The sequence below is a fragment of the Cucurbita pepo genome, chromosome 14 (genome assembly GCF_057944985.1).
Source record: "Cucurbita pepo subsp. pepo isolate OVF chromosome 14, ASM5794498v1, whole genome shotgun sequence".
Lineage (NCBI taxonomy): Eukaryota > Viridiplantae > Streptophyta > Magnoliopsida > Cucurbitales > Cucurbitaceae > Cucurbita > Cucurbita pepo.
The window spans coordinates 11,012,540-11,032,752 of NC_141811.1; the positions used below are offsets into that span (position 1 = coordinate 11,012,540).

The 20,213-nt window shown below is 36.9% G+C and overlaps 3 protein-coding genes across 3 annotated transcripts; 1 reads left to right on the plus strand and 2 right to left on the minus strand.

Moving 5' to 3' along the window:
* The first annotated feature begins 33 nt into the window (after window positions 1–33).
* LOC111809920 (uncharacterized) lies at window positions 34–2,404 on the plus strand. Its single transcript, XM_023696392.2, has one exon. The coding sequence runs from the start codon at window positions 130–132 to the stop codon at window positions 2,359–2,361; it is 2,232 nt and encodes a 743-aa protein (XP_023552160.2). The 5' UTR covers window positions 34–129; the 3' UTR covers window positions 2,362–2,404.
* A 7,903-nt stretch (window positions 2,405–10,307) lies between these two features.
* On the minus strand, window positions 10,308–12,046 carry LOC111809921 (IRK-interacting protein). Its single transcript, XM_023696393.2, has 2 exons — window positions 11,764–12,046; window positions 10,308–11,671 (listed from the first exon to the last, which is right to left on the minus strand). Exons 1-2 carry the CDS (start codon window positions 11,833–11,835, stop codon window positions 10,337–10,339), a joined length of 1,407 nt encoding a protein of 468 aa, XP_023552161.1. The 5' UTR covers window positions 11,836–12,046; the 3' UTR covers window positions 10,308–10,336.
* Window positions 12,047–16,249: 4,203 nt separating this feature from the next.
* Window positions 16,250–19,151, minus strand: LOC111810555 (uncharacterized). The gene is made up of 7 exons (XM_023697272.2): window positions 18,961–19,151; window positions 18,086–18,480; window positions 17,807–17,976; window positions 17,642–17,722; window positions 17,466–17,541; window positions 17,291–17,380; window positions 16,250–16,603 (listed from the first exon to the last, which is right to left on the minus strand). The coding sequence occupies exons 2-7, from the start codon at window positions 18,456–18,458 to the stop codon at window positions 16,428–16,430; spliced, it is 966 nt and encodes a 321-aa protein (XP_023553040.2). The 5' UTR covers window positions 18,459–18,480; window positions 18,961–19,151; the 3' UTR covers window positions 16,250–16,427.
* Between the last annotated feature and the right edge of the window lie 1,062 nt (window positions 19,152–20,213).

Genomic DNA, 20,213 nt, shown 5'->3' on the forward strand with positions numbered 1-20,213 from the left:
GATTCCGACTTTCCCACCCACTAACTCCTTTCTTAATCCCCTCTCTCTCCTCTCTTTCCCACCCACTAACTCCTTTCTTCAGATCCGCCTCTCAAATCCCTTCATGCCGCTCTGTTTCTGATCCTTTCAATGGCGGATTCCGACGACGCCACCGCCCGAGCTGTCCACCGCCGCTACGAGGGCCTTCTAATGGTCCGTACCAAAGCCCTCAAAGGCAAAGGCGCTTGGTATTGGTCTCACCTTGAACCCCTTTTGCTTAAAAACTCTGATACCGGCTTTCCCAAAGCTGTCAAGCTTCGATGCTCCTTATGCGACGCCGTTTTCTCCGCTTCTAACCCTTCTCGCACTGCCTCCGAGCATCTCAAACGTGGGACCTGTCCTAATTTCAACTCCCTCTCCAAAACCCCTTTTATTCCCTCCCCTGTTTCTACTTCCCCTGTTTCTTGTAAGCGGCCTGCTGATGATACCTGCGGCGGCGGTGGGGATTCGTTTTACGACATTTCTCCATTGACGGTGGTGGATCCGTCGGGGGTTTATGGTGGTTCGTTCTCGTCGTTTTTACCTCAACATCAGAATCATCCACAACAGCCTGTTTTGGTGTTGTCCGGTGGGAAAGAGGATTTGGGGGCTTTGGCTATGTTGGAGAACAGCGTTAAAAGGCTTAGAACACCAAGAACATCACCTGGGGTATCATTAAACAAGGCTCAGATTGATTCTGCTCTTGATTTTCTTACAGATTGGGTGTTTGAATCATCTGGGTCAGTCTCAATTTCTAGTTTAGAGCATCCAAAATTCAAGGCGTTCTTGACTCAAGTCGGGTTGCCTTCGATCTCATCCAGGGATTTTGCAAGATTTAGATTGAATTCTAAATACCAAATGGCTAAGGCTGATGTTCATTTGAAAATTACTGATACCATGTTCTTCCAAATCGCCTCAAATGGGTGGAAAACTCATAATCAAGAGCATAAGACCATGATTCATATGACTCTAAACCTCCCAAATGGGACTAGTTTGTATAGAAAAACTCTGTTTCTTAGCTCTTCTGTTCCTTGTAGCTTTGCAGAGGAAGTTCTTTGGGATACAGTTTCAGAAATTTGTGGAAGCACCACGGAGAAATGTGTCGGGATCGTGGCCGATAAGTTCGAGGGGAAGACATTGAAGAACTTGGAAGATCAGCATCCATGGCTGGTTAATCTTCCATGTCAATTTCAAGCTTTCAATGATTTGGTTACGGATTTCATTACAAATCTCCCTTTGTTCAAGAAAGTAACCCAAAACTGTAAAAGGGTAGCTGAGTTCTTCAACTTTGAGTCTAATATCAGAAAGATCTTCCATAGGTATCAATTACAAGAATGTGGCTATACTCGTTTGATATCAATGGGCACTCCTGAAACAGAGGAGATAGAAGCTATGACACTCTTTCAAATGGTCGACGACATACTCGAATCAGCTCCCGCAATGCAATTAGCCCGGCTCGACGAAGCTTACAAGACCACATCGATGGAGGAGGATTCGATAGCTCGGGACGTCTCGAACTTAATTGGGGATTCTACGTTTTGGAATGAAGTGGAGGCTGTTCATTGTTTGATCAAGTTAATGAAGAACATGGCTGAAGAGATTGAAACAGAGAGGCCATTAGTAGGGCAATGCCTTCCACTTTGGGAAGAATTAAGAGAGAAAGTGAACGATTGGTGCAAAAAGTTCAAAATCTCAGAAGAATCAATGGAGAATATAGTGTCAAGGAGGTTTATGAAGAACTACCACCCGGCATGGGCTGCGGCGTTCGTGCTCGATCCACTCTATCTTACACGGGACAACACGGGGAAGTACCTCCCGCCGTTCAAACGCTTGACGACAGAGCAAGAGAAGGACGTCGATCGCCTTATAACACGGCTCGTGGCGACGGAGGAAGCTCACATTGTACTAATGGAGCTGATGAAATGGAGAACAGAAGGGCTTGATGAAGTATATGCAAGAGCTGTTCAAATGAAGGAGAAGGATCCCATTACAGGGAAATTAAGAACAGCTAATCCACAGAGCAGTAGGCTTGTATGGGAAACATACTTAACTGAGTTCAAATCATTGAGAAAAGTTGCTGTTAGGCTCATTTTTCTTCATGCTAGTTCATGTGGGTTTAAAAGTAATGCCAATTTTGAAAGAATGATGTGTTCATATGGAAGCTGCTCAAGAGGTGTAGCTGAAGGTGTTAAGAAGTTGGTGTTCATTTCAGCTCGTTCGAAGCTCGAGAAGAGGAATTTTTGTAACGATGACGACAAGAACGACGATGATATCGAGTTGTTTGGAGCGGTAAATAGTGACGATGATCTGCCAAGCGAGGCTGATAGATCATCTTCGTTGTAACATTTTTTAAAGATGATTATCTATAGAAAATCAATTGGTGGGACATAGTTTACTGATAATGATCTTTCATAATTATGAGAGCAAGTAGGATATGATAGCGTAAGGTTCAAGAAATTACTCGATTTTCGTTCTTGAATGAATGTTTTTTACGAAATATGTTTGAATTATAGATGTTTACGGGGCGGAGTAGAGTTAGAGAAGTCTTCTTTGTTCCTGTTTCTTATGAGGCAAGCTTCTTTTATGTAGCTCTACTACATGAGTAAGCAGATTTCGGAACTGTAGTAGGTGGGAAGTACACACTGAATCTTGCATTAAACCAATGTTTATTGAGATTAACGTGTACACAAATGCTCGCTTCCTTATTTTAGTTAGAGGATTCTCGATATATTGATCCCGTATCAGCTCATGATATTCTTTCAGTATCTTCTTGGTCAGAGTGATATATATATCCTCTGGTCAACGACGTTAGGGCTATCGAGTTGGGTTTCTATTGCGCCTTGTAGCTTTGTTGGGATCTTGGATGGCGGTCGAGTCCACTTCGAGAATGACTTGGCTACTACAAGGGACATGATAAGCATAAGATCGAGGGAGCTCTTATAAGGCCAGTCAATAAGGTCTGAAACCCAATATGAAAACATATCCACTAAACCTCGATCGGGTATTTTTCGAAAGATCCTTCTAGCTCGCGTTGCACGAATTAGGGCAGGGACCGAGAAAAAAAACCTTCATCTCTTGCTCCGTTTAGCTAACTTAAAAAAATCTCTCCTCATTCTCTATTTTGTTCGAGGCGAGTCCTGCACGTTAAATGAACATCTCAGTCTTTTTCTGAATAATGGAGAAGAGATCGAAACATGCCACGGAAAGAATCTATTGAGATAAAAGATGTCCATAAACTTGCACGGGAAGAGTTGTATACACCTAGGAGCGAAGTCATTAATTGAATGTTGGTTTTGAATGATACAAAAAATAAAAGATATGTAGGCCAACGTGCTTATTTGTAAAGAAAATTGGCTAAGCGATAGTCATTCAGACAAGTAAATCGTCGTAGATATTCATAGATATTAATGTAGGGAACCAAGTGATCGTCCTATAAATGATATTACATATTCGATTGACAAATTGACATTAGTTGAAAGTCATTGACATATAACACGGTATCGTGAATCTTTTTAAAGAATTAGCTTTTTGAAGAACGATACAACTCGAGTAAGATAGATACGAAGATTTATGTAGCGGTGTTCGTATGTTGTGTTGGGTCGGGTTGAGACATTTTTTAGGCTCAACCGAATTGTTCCGGTTATAAAAAAAAATTTAATCCAAATAATCGTTAATAAATAATGAACCCAACTCAATCCAACTACAATTTTTTTGAATTGGGTTTGCTCGGGTTGTTCGAGTATCGGTCTCATTGCTTCGCTCCTTCACCTCTCCAACTCGGTAAAGTGGCTTCGCTCCTTCACCCATTATATTGGTCTCACAACTTCATTACCTCTTCCCAATCCTCATTATACTCCGAGCCTCTGACCACCTGTCAAATCAATCCAAAAGAACACCTTAAGTCTTTCTAACCTAGTCCATTCGGGTTTCAAGCTAACAATCTGCATCTGCATATTTGTGTTTACCGAGTCCCAAGTGAGCTCTCTAAGATGACGCTTGATGACTGTGACATCATGAATCTGACAGCATCGACTACCAACCCAGTATAGGATGACTCGAATCGGCAGATAGAACAGAACCTATCAGTTACGCCTATTTTACTTTTCATACAAGTAAAATGTTAATTCGTAAAACATCTATTTATTTTAAATATTTAATTAAGATTTGAAAAATTATCTTAAAAATATTTCAACATATATTAAGGTTTCCCATAGAATAAATAATTATAATATATATTATAAGTAAAAATATATATTTTAAAATTAATAACAAACGTGGGTTGGTTCAATTTAACCTAATCTGGCTTCAGGGAAACCCACCAACCAATCAAATCCATAAAATTTTTATTTATCTGAATTCAACCCAAATAAATTCATAATTCGACCTATCTCGTACGAGTTGGATCAGGTTGATCGGATTTTTTGAACACTCCTAAAATACTCAACGAGCGGCTAAACACTCTTACCTTTTTCACTTTGGTCCCGACACTCATATCATAGCCTTCACAAGACCCACGTGCCTACGTTTGCTCGAGTATTTCTTGAACGTTACATTTGATTAGCGTAAAACATATGTGATTAGTACAAATTCACTTGATTATGGATGATAATCAAGAAGTTTGAGATGTTTTTAGGTTTAGTTGAGTGTAAATCATGTGTATAGGTTTGCTCGTGTGCAAACATAATCATATGGTTGAATCTTATGCATCCATGTGAGTTAGTAAATGGGTTAATGATTTGCTTTCAAATTTTCCTCTCTTTTCTTTTGTTTAATCATTATTGTTCCATTTCAAAAAGATTGAGCTTAATAAGAAATCGTTATCATTAATTTGAGATGACACGACAGTTCATCTGTGAGATTCTATATAGGTTGGAGAAGTGAACGAAGCACTCTTTATAAGGGTGTGAAAATCTCTTCTAACAGACACATTTTAAAATCGTGAGGCTGACGACGATACGTAATGGACCAAAACGGACAATATCTGTTAACAGTGAATTTTGGTTGTTACAAATAAAGTAATAACACGGATGACACGACAGTTCATCTGTGAGATTCTATATGGGTTGGAGAAGTGAACGAAGCACCTTTTATAAGGGTGTGAAAATCTCTTCTAACAGACACATTTTAAAATCGTGAGGTTGACGACAATACGTAATGGACCAAAATGGATAATATCTGTTAACAGTGAACTTTGGCGGTTACAAATAAAGTAATAACATGGTTGACACGACAGTTTATCTGTGAGATTCTATATGAGTTGGATGAGGGAAAGAAGCACCCTTTGTAACTGTGTGAAAATTTCTTCGACACATTTTAAAATCGTGAGGCTGACGACGACATGTGATGGGCCAAAATAGACAATATATGTTAACAGTGAACTTTAGCTGTTACAAATAAAGTAATAACACGGATGACACGACAGTTCATTTGTGAGATTCTATATGGGTTGGAGAAGTGAAAGAAGCACCCTTTGTAACTGTGTGAAAATCGAATAGACACATTTTAAAATCGTGAGGCTGACAACGATACGTAACGGGTCAAAATGGACAATATCTGTTAACAGTGAACTTTGGTTGTTACAAATTGTACCGGAACGAGATACTGAGCGGTGTGCCAACGAGGATGCTGATCCCTAAGAAAGGTGGATTGTGAGATCCCACATTGGTTGGAGAGAGGAACGAACCATGAACGGATAAACGGATAATAAAATAATGAATATTTGTAGAAAAAATTGTATGGTTGGGAGGGTGGTTTGACAAAGATGTATGGATTGTAAAAGGCTAAAAAAGAAAGGGCATCTTCAAATGGTTGGTTGTTAGTGGAACATTCAGACTATTTGGGCGGATCCATCCAACCACTATTTTCATCTCGATAGCTTCTTTTTACTCGATAATACGTTCTTTCTGTTTGAACACGGATTTTACTACTAAAACGTAATTATTGTTTTTCTAATCGAATTCGGGAATATAATCTTCGTTTCTTACTCCATTTAGCTGACGGGGAAAATTCTCTCTCTATTCCCACGTCCATTCTTCTGTTTAAATCGAGATTCTCCGTCACTTTTGAAGTGAGTAGTTGCGAAAACCCAGTCCTGCGAGTTAAATGGACATCCATCCCTACTCAAACGAGAAAGAGAATATCATAAAATAAAAAGAATGTATACGCACTTTTTTTAGTGAGGTGAGCATAAGATTCGGGGTATTATAAAAGAAATCTAACCTAGCTTGATCCATATGAATGAAATTTCCGTGTAACTGTCTAAGCCTACCGCTAGCAGATATTATACTTTTTGGACTTTATCTTTCGGGCTTCCTCTCAAGGTTTATCAAGCCCTACTAGCCGATATTGTTCTATTTGGATTTTCCCTTTCGGGCTTCCTCTCAAGGTTTTTAAAACGTGTCAACTAGGGAGAGATTTTCACACTCTTAAAAAATGCTTTGTTTTCCTCCTCAACCGATGTAGGATCTCACAATTCACACATCTTTGGGGCCTAGCGTCCTCGCTGACACTCGTTCATCTCTCCAATCGATGTGGGATCTCACAATCCACCCTTTTTCGGGGTTCATTGTCCTCGTTGACACTCGTTTCTCTCTCTAATCGATGTGGAATTCCAAAAATAAAAAATAAAAAACTCAAGGGCAAATATTGTAATTTAACCACATAAATTTTAAACTTGATTATATAAACTTTGGAATATTTATATATATAATTTTTTTTTCATTTATTGAGAAATAATATTATAAATGTTCATGGGCATGGTCATTTGTTTTTCTATCTCGAGATCAGAGCGGCTAGGGAAGGTTTTCACACCCTTATAAATGGTGGTTTGTTCTTCTCCCCAACCAATGTGGGACATCACAATCCACCCCCCTTCGGAGCCCAGCATCCTCGCTGGCACTCTTTCCTTCCTCAAATCAATGTGGGACCGCCCCCAAATCCATCCCCCTTTGGGGCCCAGCGTCCTTACTGGCACACCGCCTCGTGTCTACCCCCTTCGGGGAACAGCGAGAAGGCCGACACATCGTCCGATGTCTGGCTCTGAAACCATTTGTAACGGCCCAGATCCACCGCTAGCAGATATTGTCTTCTTTGGGCTTTCCCTTTCGGGCTTCCCCTCAAGGCTTTAAAACGCGTCTGCTAGGAGAAGGTTTCCACACCCTTATAAATGGTGGTTTGTTCTCCTCCCCAACCAATGTGGGACATCACAGATCACTCAAAACATCAAATAGTTCCAAGAAAAACATATTTAATCATGAAGTTTCTATGAGTGAGCCACCGAAAAATGAAGGTGCACCTTATTAGTTATCCTATCCACAAAATCGTTGTCATTTGGATGTGGTCTCGGTTCATTCATATACCATTTATTTACTCGGATGTCACATACAAAAAGCGGAATGATGAAAATGTTAAGATCGTATCGACCCAGATAAAAGGTAAAAATATTTTTGCACCGTAAATTTTAGTCTCCATCTTTTTGGGTGAACAATAATGGAGGGTTTTGTAAGCTTTAAGGCTGTAAAAGGCTAAAATAAAGGTCGGATTTGACTTTTAAAAACTGAACTTTAAATTCATAAAAGGTATGCTTTTTAAATAATTTTTTATTCTTCATAATCTTCGTAAACTTCCAGTTTAAAATATACATCGAAAAAGTGATTGAGTATATATTTAGTTATGAAATATATCTTCGATATTATATCTGAATATTTTTTATTTATGATTTGATTTATAGTATATTTTATTTTATTTTCAATATTAAATTAGTTTATATTTTACCTATGGATAGGTATTAATTGCTAGCTTGTATCCTATTTAAAGCTTATGAATATCAATGAGAACTTACTTTCGATTCCAATTTTATTTCTATTTCTCATTCTTAAAGATATATACTAATAACGTGTGTCACAATCGCACTTTTAATGGCAGCGGACTTGCAATTGTGCGGCACTCACTTTCTAGCGACAAAGGAGCTAAGCCAATTCATTATTGCGTCGCCTACGACCAAGCGATGTATGCTCGAGCCTCTGGCCTCAGTTTTAAGAGAAGGTTTTAGAAAACGATGGCAGAGATAGATTTTTGAAAGAGACGTTATATAAGCAAGCAAGAGAGAAATAACAACGGCTTACAGTATATAACCTTGGATAGAGGGATTCGAGTATCTTCAACTTCAAAATTAAGTACGTTGTTTAACCTTTGAGAAAGAACCCGTATTCATTTGTAGGGATAATCTTTAATCTTAAAACACGATTATATCATAAGAGAATGTTGGAGACATCAAGTGTCGGATTCAGAATCTAAATCCTTTTGAGAATAATATAATTAAAAATTGTTAAAACTAATGGAAGTGAAAATATAAATTTAATTTTTAATTAATTCTTAAAATTTAAATTGATTTTAAAATTTTAAACTAGAACAAACATATTTTAACTGTCACGTCACACGTGAAAATTGGATCCTAATGAGAGTTGACCAAATGCAAATTGAGCAGTTAAAAACAGAGCTTTTGTCAGCTTTTTTTTACTGCAACCTTGTAAATAAAACATTTTTTTATTAAAGTTTGTGAGACAAACAACGACCCATAATAGGCCGTTACAAATATTTGCATCTTTTTAGAACAATATTTATAAACGGTAGACTTAAACTTATACAAATAGTGTTAGAACTAGACACCTTGTCAAGATAGAGAATATTTACTGGTGACAGATTTGAGCTCTTACCAATAGTGTTAGAACCAAATGCAAGGCAAGAACGGACAATATTTGGTTGAACTTGGGTTACTACAACTGGTAATAGAGTCAAATATCATGTTAATATATTATTTATTGAATATATCTTAATATTATTTCATTTATGATTTGATTTATAGTATATTTATTTTATTCTCAATATTTAATTAGTTTATATTTTTGTGGTTGGTAGGTATTAGTTAGTTGTTAGTTTGGTATTCTATTTAAAAGATATCAATATCCACGATAATACACACCTTCTCAATTCTATTTCTCTGCTAGCATTAGACTGTCAAACATCTTGCTTTATATTTTTTAGTTTATATATATTTTTTTTTTTTTTTTTTGCTGGAGATGTATAAGAGAAAAAAATGTGGGTTTACGAGAATTACGATTATGAAGACGTTCAATTAATACCCACTTTTGTTTTCACACCCTATTTACTAAAACACGAGTAATGTTATTTATTAGATTATGGCTAAATCAATTAAAGATTATTCTCGATCATATAATTTTAAAAAATTAAGGCGTTTTTACCGCGGTAATGTTTAATAAATAAAATGGGATTTTTGAAAATTAAAAGATAGAAAAGGTATAGGGTTACTCACATGGGGCAATTTGCAATATCCTTTATTATGAAAGGGAAACCACTTTATTATATAGTCCTTCCAACACATACGACAATTTTTAATTCACATTTTCAACACATTAATTCTTTTTAATACTATATCTTATAAAATTTATGGTTTATGTTATTTTTATTATTATTTTTTTCGATTTTGATGGGGTTGTAAAGTAAGGTTTTTTAATTAAATAATATTGATAAAGTCTTGAAATTAACGAGAAAGGTTGAAATCGATATGGATAATAGCAACGTATCTATGACTGGTCATCTTCGAGTCTTCTGAATGTTTAATAAAAATAATTTAGAATTTTAATACGATTTTTTTTAAATGAAATATATGCTAAATTAATAAAAGTACCTTGCGAATTTTTCATAAAAAAAAATATTCACGATCTTTCAAAAGTACGATAATATACTTCAACTTTAATAAAGCTCTACAAATATTCTTAAACTTTTTAAAAAGAAATTAAAAAATACGGCTAATTTTGGATAGAAACCATTCATATTTGTTTCAAAAATACCCTTAAAAATTTAAAGAATTTCAAAAATATCCTTTAGCTTTTAAAACGGTTTAAAAAAAATAAATTTCAAAATTCCATTAATACCCTTCAACTTAAAAAAATAAATTTCAAAATTTCATTAATACCCTTAACTTAAAAAAATATCTTAATTTTTATTTTATATAAAAAATTTCAAAAATACCGGTGAACTTTCCAAAATAATATTAGAACATTCCGAGATAATCTTGTCAATAGACAGTTTTTTCACACTACATCATTAATATCGTTACAAATATTAAATATTGATATAATGTAATCGACTTCAACCATATTATTTTGTTTTCAATTCAACTTAACCGAAAAAAAAATCTAACCCGACCTAATCTTTATTTATTTATTTATTTAATTATAGACACAAAATTGAAATAAGAAAAGAAAATAAAAATAGAAAGAAATAATTTCATTGAAGATTAATTATTAAGATTAGTGTGGTACCTACACATAACCTTACACTTGATCAACCCATCAAACGCATAAAATCCCGGCGCCACCATTATTCTCACCGTCGCCGGAGCCAGTTCTCTGGCTTTCTCACCTGCAATGTCCTCCATGTAAACGCCGTCGAATCTCACGCCGGAATCCACTCTGAATATTGGCAAGCTCGGATGAACGGCGTTGGCGAGAAGATGAACGAGCCAAACGCTCTTCGCTGCCATGAAGAACGCCTGCAGTAGCGGCTCCGGCCATGCTCTGTTCCACTCAAGCATCGCAATAATGTCGCTCATCTTCCGGTCGCAGAATCTGCTGAAATCCTCGCTGAAATGCCTCGTTCCTTTGCCTAAAACTTCCTCCCAACTCAGCCGGTGGAGGCGATTGAACGACGCGATGTTCGATTCCGTCCGATCCGATGGATTCAGGATCTGATTCGGTGAGTTCTTCTGAAACCCTATCGATTCGAAATCCTCGAAGAATGCTCTGTTTAGAATCGCTTCGAGATGGAAGATTAGTGAGGTTTTACTGTTTTTCGAGAGAGAGATTTTGATTTCGTGAGATCGGAGGAGGAATTGAATCCTCTCGTAGATTTTGCCTCCGATGTGATGGAGTTGCATCGCTAGTGATCGGCTTAACTGCCTCACGGACGATCGCGATTCGGAAACGGATGATAAGAAATTCTCGATGATTTTGTCTGAAATCGAATCGCTGTTCGTTGGAACTTCTAGGTTAGGGTTTCGCGGATTTGAAACGCATTTATAGAGCTCGGACTTCAAACTATGGCAATAGATTTCGAGTTTATTGAGTTTCTTCTCCAATTCCGCCATGGAATATTTCAGCCTCGAAGCTTCAAGAATCGCTTCATCTCTTTTCCTCGTCGCTTCAATCAGTTTATGCGAAACTTCGCCGAAAGCGATTTTCCACTGCTCTTCTCTCACCGCCCAATCCCCTCCTTCCTTCATCGATTTAGGGCTTTTTCCTGTCAACGACGACACAATAGATTTCAATATTCCATTAGGACTCGCCATTGAGAAAAACTGCTTAGCAACGCCATTGTAATCCACCGGAACCACAGAGAACTTTTCTCGAGCATGTGGCCTGCACTTGCTGCAGGACACCGATCCACCGCCGCCGATGGAAGCCACTGACTCCAAGCGTTTCTTGGTGGAGCGTTTGGGAAGAATCTCATCTCCGCCGTGAGAATGTAGGTGGAGCGGCGTCGGGTGGTGCTTTGCTCCGGCGTCCGTACAACTACTTGGGGTTGCTCTGTTGAACTCATCTTCCTCCTCTGTTCTCTCACTGTTTGGAACGATCTGTAAAACAAAGAAAGAAACAACAATCAAATTTGGATTCATGTGTTCAACGATTCAAAGAGATTATGAAACGAATTGAGAAAGAGATTTACAGAGAAGAACGGAGACGATTGGTAATGGTGGAGAGGCGGAGACGGAGAAGAAGAAGGAGTGATATTTTTCATTTTTTAGAAAAATAAATTAATTTGGGTTTTCCGTTTTTTCTGAGCTTTGGAGTTATATTTATATCTATGAACTCTGAAGAACAGTGTTTGAGTTTGTTTGTGTTTTTTGTTTTATTCTTTGTTTTGTTTTTTGTTTTTTTTTTTTTTCATCCTTATTTATTATTTTAGATTTTTTCTTTTAGTTTTGAGTCCACCGTTGACATTTTTTAAGTCGGGTCAATTTGACCAACCCAATTCGACCCTTGAAAATGTGAAAATTAAGAATATTCAACATTTGTAACTAAAGTTCGAGATGTGTACGGCCCACATCCACCGCTAGCTGATATTCTCTGCCTCTTTCGGATTTTCCCTCAAGGGTTTAAAACTCGTCTACTAGGAGAAAGATTCCACACCCTTATAAATTATAGATATTATAGATAAGTACGATCTTTTTAAAATAATAAAGAAACTCCGACAATCCAACTAAAACCTAATCGTAGGTTGGGTTGGGTTGTGAACTCTACCTCGATTGTTCAGTTACCAACTCAACCCGTCCAAAATTTTGGGTTAATATAAAAAGTTTTCCCAACTCAATTAACCCAACCCGTGTATACCCCGATCAAATGTGAATTTTAGTAATTTTTTATAATTTGAAGAATTTTTGTCGGTTTAAAGTGAAATATTAAATAGGTCGGGAATAACGTGTATTAACGTGCCTCAATCCATAAAATTATAAATTATCTTTTATCTCTTATTATTTATGTTCGTTATTTCACAAATTTCTAAAAAAAAAATTGTTTTTTTAGATACTCTTTACTTTATGGTTTACTTCTTTTTATCTCTTTCTGTGAGCTTTTTTTGGTTTTTTCTCTTTGTCCTCTTATTATTTATTTAAAATAACATCAACTTCTTAATATTATTAAGATAAATTAATAAAAGATCGTTCAATTAAATTAAGAGTGTATGTTCCCGTGCAAATCTCAGCAATCACTTGTTCTGATTCTACATATTGATCGTTTTGAACTAAAAGTAAACTTTTGGGTGGAATAGTGACGTTATGTAAAACGCAGGATGCCCATGACGTGTACGTGTGGGATGAACCAAATCCTCATTGAATTTGATTTTTCCATTAGAAGGAGCTCGTATATGTTCTGCAGTCCCCCCCTGTGAATACTCCGCTGGTATGAAAAGTTCTTAATGTTAGTTGAGTATCCGGTTCTCGAATAGATTGACCCGCAATAATACCTACGGCTTCTCCCAATTCGACCAGGTCCCCATGAGTAGGACTTTGTCCATAACATAATTGGTAGATCCAAGATGTACTCCTACAAGTAAAGGGAGTCCGAATAGATATCGATTGTGTTTGAAAGGTTATGAATTGATTGATAAGTCCCATTAGTTTCCAAAGAAAAATCGTTAATAATTTGTTCAAAAAATATACTTAATTTTCGAAAGGGTATCAATAATACCGTTTAAATTTCTAAAGTGTTTAAAAAGTTTGAGATAATCTATAAGGTGTCGATAAACGGTTACTTTTAAAATTTCATGAGTATTTTTTAAATCTAGTACCGTCACTTTTCAAAAAAGTTGAAAAGTATTATTGAAACTTTGTAATGTTCCCGGGTGTTTTTGAAATACTATTAAATTTAAAGGTATTTTTGAAATAAAATATTAATAATTTACGTCCAAAATAAATGGGAGTCCAACTCACTACCTTTTGAGATTTTGAGAAGAGTTGCTTTTTGGAGAGCATAGTACGATGAAAGTTGTAAGTTGTGTTCGGGGGGAGTTATTGTCTATCGTTGACCTTTATGGTAGAATCAGTCGGGGACCTGAGAGGCGGTGGTTTACCCTGTGGCAGACGTCAGCGGTTCGAGTCCGCTTATCTCCAACTCGTGAACTTAGCCGATACAAACCTATATGGATAGCACTCCATTTTTTTTGACTCGACAGTTCGATCTATGACGTTCTAAGTGTTGACTTGAAACGTCAAAATTAACTCCGAACATACCCTTTACAGGAAAACGGGTGAAAATACGATTACTTTTGACTGAATTTTAGTTGCATAGGACAAAAATTAAGAGATGCAAAAGATGCAGAAGACTTTCATAAATGCCTTTAGGTCCAGACTTTGATAGCCACTCACCAACCCTATTTATTTCTCTCGTTCGAATGCTAAAAAATGTTTAACCCGTTCGTCGTTTGTCTCTCGATAATTTTTCATTGCAAGTTTAAAATTCGTATGTCACTAATAATTCTTACAATTTTTAATATAGAATCACCGGTTTCTACGTTGTTCCGACACTTTTTAATAGTCTCTTAAAACAAAAAGTCTCTATCTTCGTTAAAGGTTCGGGGAGAGAAAATAGGAGACATCCTTCCGTCGTTCTTAATGAATGTCCCATTTAGAAATCTACACGCTTCTAGAGAGACGATTAGAGAGAATAATGAGATGAGACTTGTCTCCTCGACACCCGTCTTGAGAGAGACAAAAGTTATAAACTTGAATAGGTTAATTAATGGGTATCGAATTTTTTCCACTTACGAACTTCAACGTGCGTTGTTATATTAAATGAAACGAAAAGAAAAATGACCAAAGTTGGGTGAGAAGAACGATCATTTCAGCTAAAATTTTGTGAAATTAGTCGAACTTATCATACTGTTTGGCTTTGATTAGTAGAAAGTGAGCTACCCTAATGAATATGGTCATCTCGACCCTAAAAATTTGAACGAAACAAGAAAACGTGGACGTATCGGAGGGAGTGAAGAGTCGATATCGTCGTCTTGTCCCTAAAAAATGTAGCCAAACGAGAAGACGGGGAATCGGGAGAGGCATGTGAAGATAATAAATGGAGGCAATGGGGAAGGTGAAGGAGGGGAGTGGCATGTTGTGGCCTTCAAAATGGAAAGGGGTAAGGCTATGGGGTGTGGTATTACCGCTGACCTATGCCATCTAATGTTTGTCTCTCTTAATTTATTACACATTCACGTGTACTTGTGTCTCTATTCTTTCTTCACCATTTTCCTTCGCTTTCCCTCTCTTTATTTCCCTTTCAAACCCTAAACCCTTTGTCCACTACATTCCGCCTTCAATTTAATACAAATCCCGCTCTTTTCCTTCGCTCGAATTGCGCTCGTTCGAGCAATGTGGAAGTTGATGGGAAATCACTACAAGTGAAATTTAGATTATCTTGTTAGTTGAGTATCTTAGAGCAAAATCGATCCTTTTAAACTTGAATGATTCTAAAGATGCAACCTAAACCACATAGAATCGTACAGAATTTTGGCCCTCGACTAAAGGTAAGGTAAGAACAGTTAGTCATAATATAAGAAATCACTCTAAGGGAAATTAAGATTTGAATTGTCTTGTTGATCAAATATAAACGGGGAAGAACACTTGTTTGAGATTTGAATTACTTTACAACCAAGATTGATATGAAATTAAGATTTGAATTGTCAAATATAACGGTAAGAACACTTGTTTAAGATTCGAATTACACCACAAGCAAGGTTGACCATATCAAGCTTGAATGATTGTAAACGACCATATCAAGCTTGAATGATTGTAAACGACCATATCAAGCTTGAATGATTGTAAACATACTATACAATTGCAAAAAAAACATAGTCCTAAATGATGAAAACATAAAATTTCAGATCTCCGTTCAAGTCTCCCTTACAAAGATAACAATCATTAACCTTCCCGCGACTTTATATAGCCTCAAAATGACAATCATTAACCTTTCCACAGCTTTATAGCTTTATATACCCTCAAAATGAAAAAAAACCATTAACCTTTATATCTTTTACTGTAATTAATCACTATGTATACTAATTTAAATGTAACTTCTATGCATACTATTTGAATGTAACTACCAAGTTTGTGGCATGAAATTAAAACACACATAATAATTTGTACAGTCTTTAGTTCATATTTGTGATCTAAAAACTAACACTACTTAAAAAACAAAACAATTGATTAAATCAAATTCAATTTTGAATTTGCTGAAATAAAAACTTTTATTTAATAATTGAAAAGATACACATCTGAAAATTTTGAATTCGAAGATAATCCTAAAGATCATGTATAGTCATAAATTCAAATCATAATCCAAAACACTCATCCTGCCATATATAACCAGTTCTCCTAGCAGTTTTGATCGATTTAAGCACTTTTTTTTTCAATTTTCCCTTCCTCTCTCAACTCCCAGTTCTTGGATACCTACATACTTGATCATTTCTTACACGACATGCCAAAAAGAACACGTTTAAACAACGCCAAAAAGAACACGTTTAAACAACGCCAAAAAGAACAGCGGCAACAGCAACGGGCCCTAAATATAGTCAGTATCTTAATTCAATCTCTAAAATTGGCATTTTTTCTAATAAAACCACTCTCAGATTCATCAAATAACATCAGGAGAACTGCTGGTCATGAAAAAAGATAAGATGAAATACTCGTCAACAGAAACTATATCGTTCCACAGTATATGCAAGGGGTAAGTAATTATGAACTACACACAGATAAGGGCATGAGATCCATCTGAAATGGAAGAATGGATTCGCAAAAGAGGCATGAGATCGTTCTGAATCCAGTCTATAATTTTGTAAGTTTAGGCACTCCTGTACCTTGCGTCTTTCCTACTCCTGTTCACTTGCTGTGCGCGTGAGGAACCCGGGTTACTCCAGCCTTCCACGGCTGTCCTTCCAGTCGCTTGAGGATGATGCTGAGTGGAGGGAAGTGCCAACCCACCTCTGCTTGTTTGACCGTTTTGGCGAATGCCACCAGCTGTCCATGGGGTGGAATGAAATTAGCATCATATACACTTGCTAGCACCCATCATAAAATTATAGGCAGCTATTTGGTTCCATAGTGATAGTTTTGCAGACTAGTTTCCTTAAACTGTTTACACTTCGTTACTAAAAGCCACTAGGGAAGAGGCTTCTGTTCTTATATTTTCACTTATTCTCCTAAACATATATAAGTTACAAGAGGCAAATGGTCAGACAAATGTTCCTGTGCAACTTAAAACTAATAGAATTAGGAAAGATTTTAGTCAGCCAGATGCGTTTGTGACCAAACAAATACGTTGGAGGAAGGGGTTCGAGGAAGCGAATCGGTGTACGAGGAAGCGAAACGGTGTACGGAAAACATAAAAATAAAAAAAAAAGAACTCCCCCATTTCTGATCTCATCCAATGTTTGGTGGGCACACAGTTCCCATAACTACCATTCCTGTAGATTTTTTCATTCAATAACGAGATACTTAGATTATATTCTCCTGTCTTCCATTTGGGTAATTTTCTTAAACCCACCCACCAAGTATTATAAGGGTATTTGGTCATTTGAACCTTCAAGACATTTCATTGTATAAAACATCACCATCATGAGCCTAAGTACTATAAAAGTAACGGTAGGAAGGCAGACAAAGGAATCAGATTAAGTAAAACTCGATCAAAGTTGTATTAGAAAATACCATTACTATCAAAGCCGTTTGTACTCCCAGGCCACCCAGGCAAACTTCCTGCATTCCTTGCCCAAGCATTTTCGAAACCGTCTAGCTCATCTGTAGATTTACAACATAACGCCAGCCATCGTACGCATCCAGTTTACACCAACACAAAAACAATTGGGCATGAATAGTTACATACCTCCATTAAGATTATGCAAAGTTTGCATGGTATCCACCTTACCATCAGGGTTCAGTTTCCTTGTAACTGAATGACCCTAAAAGAAACACATTCACAAGTTGTATCAAACAAATTATTAACGGGTACAAATGGGAGGACATTAATCTCAAGGGGTCAAATCTTTTCTTCGTCGATACCTTATTATGGAGTCCTCTTGAAACTTTATGGGTTGCCTGTCTGCTTGCCGTATCAGCTTCCTTGCTTTCTTCAAAAACCACCTATTTACAAAAAGAAATAGACAAATGAAGAAAGAATTCTTCCTAGAAGAATCAACTCCTTAATGGCATTTAAGTTTCACTTACACCATCACTTCCTGCCCTTCTTGTTCTTGATGAAGTATAATATGTCCCATTCGAGCTTCCATAAGTTACAGAGGAGCTCTGAAATGTGAAGCTATTAGTTTGAGGTCGGATATGTCTGTGATTTGATCCGCTGGGATGATCCATGCGCTGCAACTGTCTTTTCCCATTCTCTGTAACAACAAGAAAGGAAACAGTTCGGCATTACAGATTACAACTGAAATGCATAAAAGCAAGCAAAAGAATGACAAACACAACAATCCAGACAAGTCTCACACTCACCTTCATCATCAGGGTCTTCAACAAGAGGCTCTTTGGATGAATTCTTCGGATTTTTACTCCCGTTTCCTGCTTCTTTTTCATCATCTGAATTTATTTCCTCAATAATCGGGCCTCTCGGCCTTTTAGGCTCGGGGGCCTGATGATCAAGGAATCCAGATGGATGCATGCTTGCAAAAGGCATTCCAGGACCACCAGAGAAGCTCGAATCAAACATGCTTCCAAATGGACTTCTGAAGAAAGGATCATCAAATGGATCCCTTCCACCAAAGAAACCAGAAATTAAGCTTCTTTGACCTGGAAAGCCTCCAAACCCAGCAAAGGGGTCACCAAAATCAAAAAATTCATCCCTGCCCCCTCTGCTCTTTCTATGCATCGTTACAGTTCACAAAAGGACCCTGGAAGAAAGACAAGGCATGATAATCAAGAACTTAAACCAAGCCAACGAAGAAAGATTCAGCATGATCGGTTTGATATAAAGGCAAAGCTCAAACTAACTAATCAAGCAACTCAACGATAAGGAAAATTCCTCCAGGATTCTCCTAAATCGAACATAATTGATAATGATGCAACAAAAACCATAATCAAATTAAATATAAAAAAATAAAAAAAACATAAAATCCACCATTTCCACTATATATAATCAGACTAGCAAAAGCGATAACAAAAACTGAAATTCCGAATCAAAAACCAAAAGAAAAATAATAATAAACAAAAGCAACCAACAACGAATAACACAGCGACAAAAAAAACTCCTCATACTTCCAAAGAAAACAAAAGCCAAAAAAGAACCGTAGACATCAAGATGAACAGCATTCAAGCTTTACAAACATGTCAAACCCTAGATAATCCGATCCTGTTAAAGAGAGAAGCGGTACCTTGAGCGAAAAAGATACGTAGAAATTCGCAAGCGTTCTACAAATTACTCCGGTAGACTAAAAAAATTCAAACACGATCGCCTCAGCGAAATTTCCGGGAGTAAGAATTTCACGAAGGGAAAAAGGGAACCCCGGAGATTCACCGACTGGGAAATTGAAGGCCGAAGAAAACGAGAGAGCGACGTTCGTCCTTAAAATCGATGGTTCCAGATTTGATATGGTGGACACGTGTCGGTACTGAATGGTTTGGCGTATCAAATCAGAATAATGGGCTTTTTTGTTTGGGCCGAACTCGGCTGTTAAATGGATCAGATGAAAGCCCAAAACTCAAATTTGTTCCTAATAAATTAGGTTAAATTACATTAAAGTCCCTATAGTTTTCAAATTTTTACCTAATAAATTTTGTATTTCCAATTTTGATGATTAATAAATCTTAATTTATTAAATATTTTTTAAATTTAAGTATAAAAATGAAATGTCACACGGTTGTTTTTAACTAACATGAATAGGAGCATACACACACGGGATTAGGTTGGGTTAGAAAAATCTTTAAGACCGACTTGAGATTTTAGTTTGGTTAGGTTGAAGACCCGAACAACTTAAATAGATATCATAACTCAACCCCCGATCTCTTTCAAAAATCAACGTGTCGGTACTTCAATTTCTAAAATTGGCAATTTTACAATTCACATTCAGAGCCTAAATCTGTACATTACTAAGAATTCGAAGAGCGGATCTCTCTCGATCTCAATTGAGACTAGCCCCATTGGAGGAGGCTTGAGAGACCCCATCCCCCGATCTCTTTCAAAAATCAAGGTGGCTCATCTCGCTCGAGAGTGCGAGAGTACTTCTTGCTCAAATTCTCAGGCTAGGGCTCGTCTACTGTAGTATTACACCAACTATCGCTTCTGGTTCTAGGTCCACAACCATAAATTTGCGCAGTACATAGTCTATTTAAACCTAAAATTGTTTTATGAACCCGCATAAGCCTTAGAGTTATCGATTGATCTCACCTTTAGCTAAAAGCAACGACTCTTAAATTTTTAATTTCATCAAATTATACTCTAAACTGTCAACTTCTCCCTACCCAAGGTTATATACTGTGAGCCGTTGTTATTTCTCTCTTGCTTGCTTATATAACGTCTCTTTCAAAAATCTCTCTGCCCTCATTTTCTAAAACCTTCTCTTAAAACCGAGGCTAGAGGCTCGAGTATACGTCGCTTGGCCGTAGGCGACGCAAGAACGAATTGGCT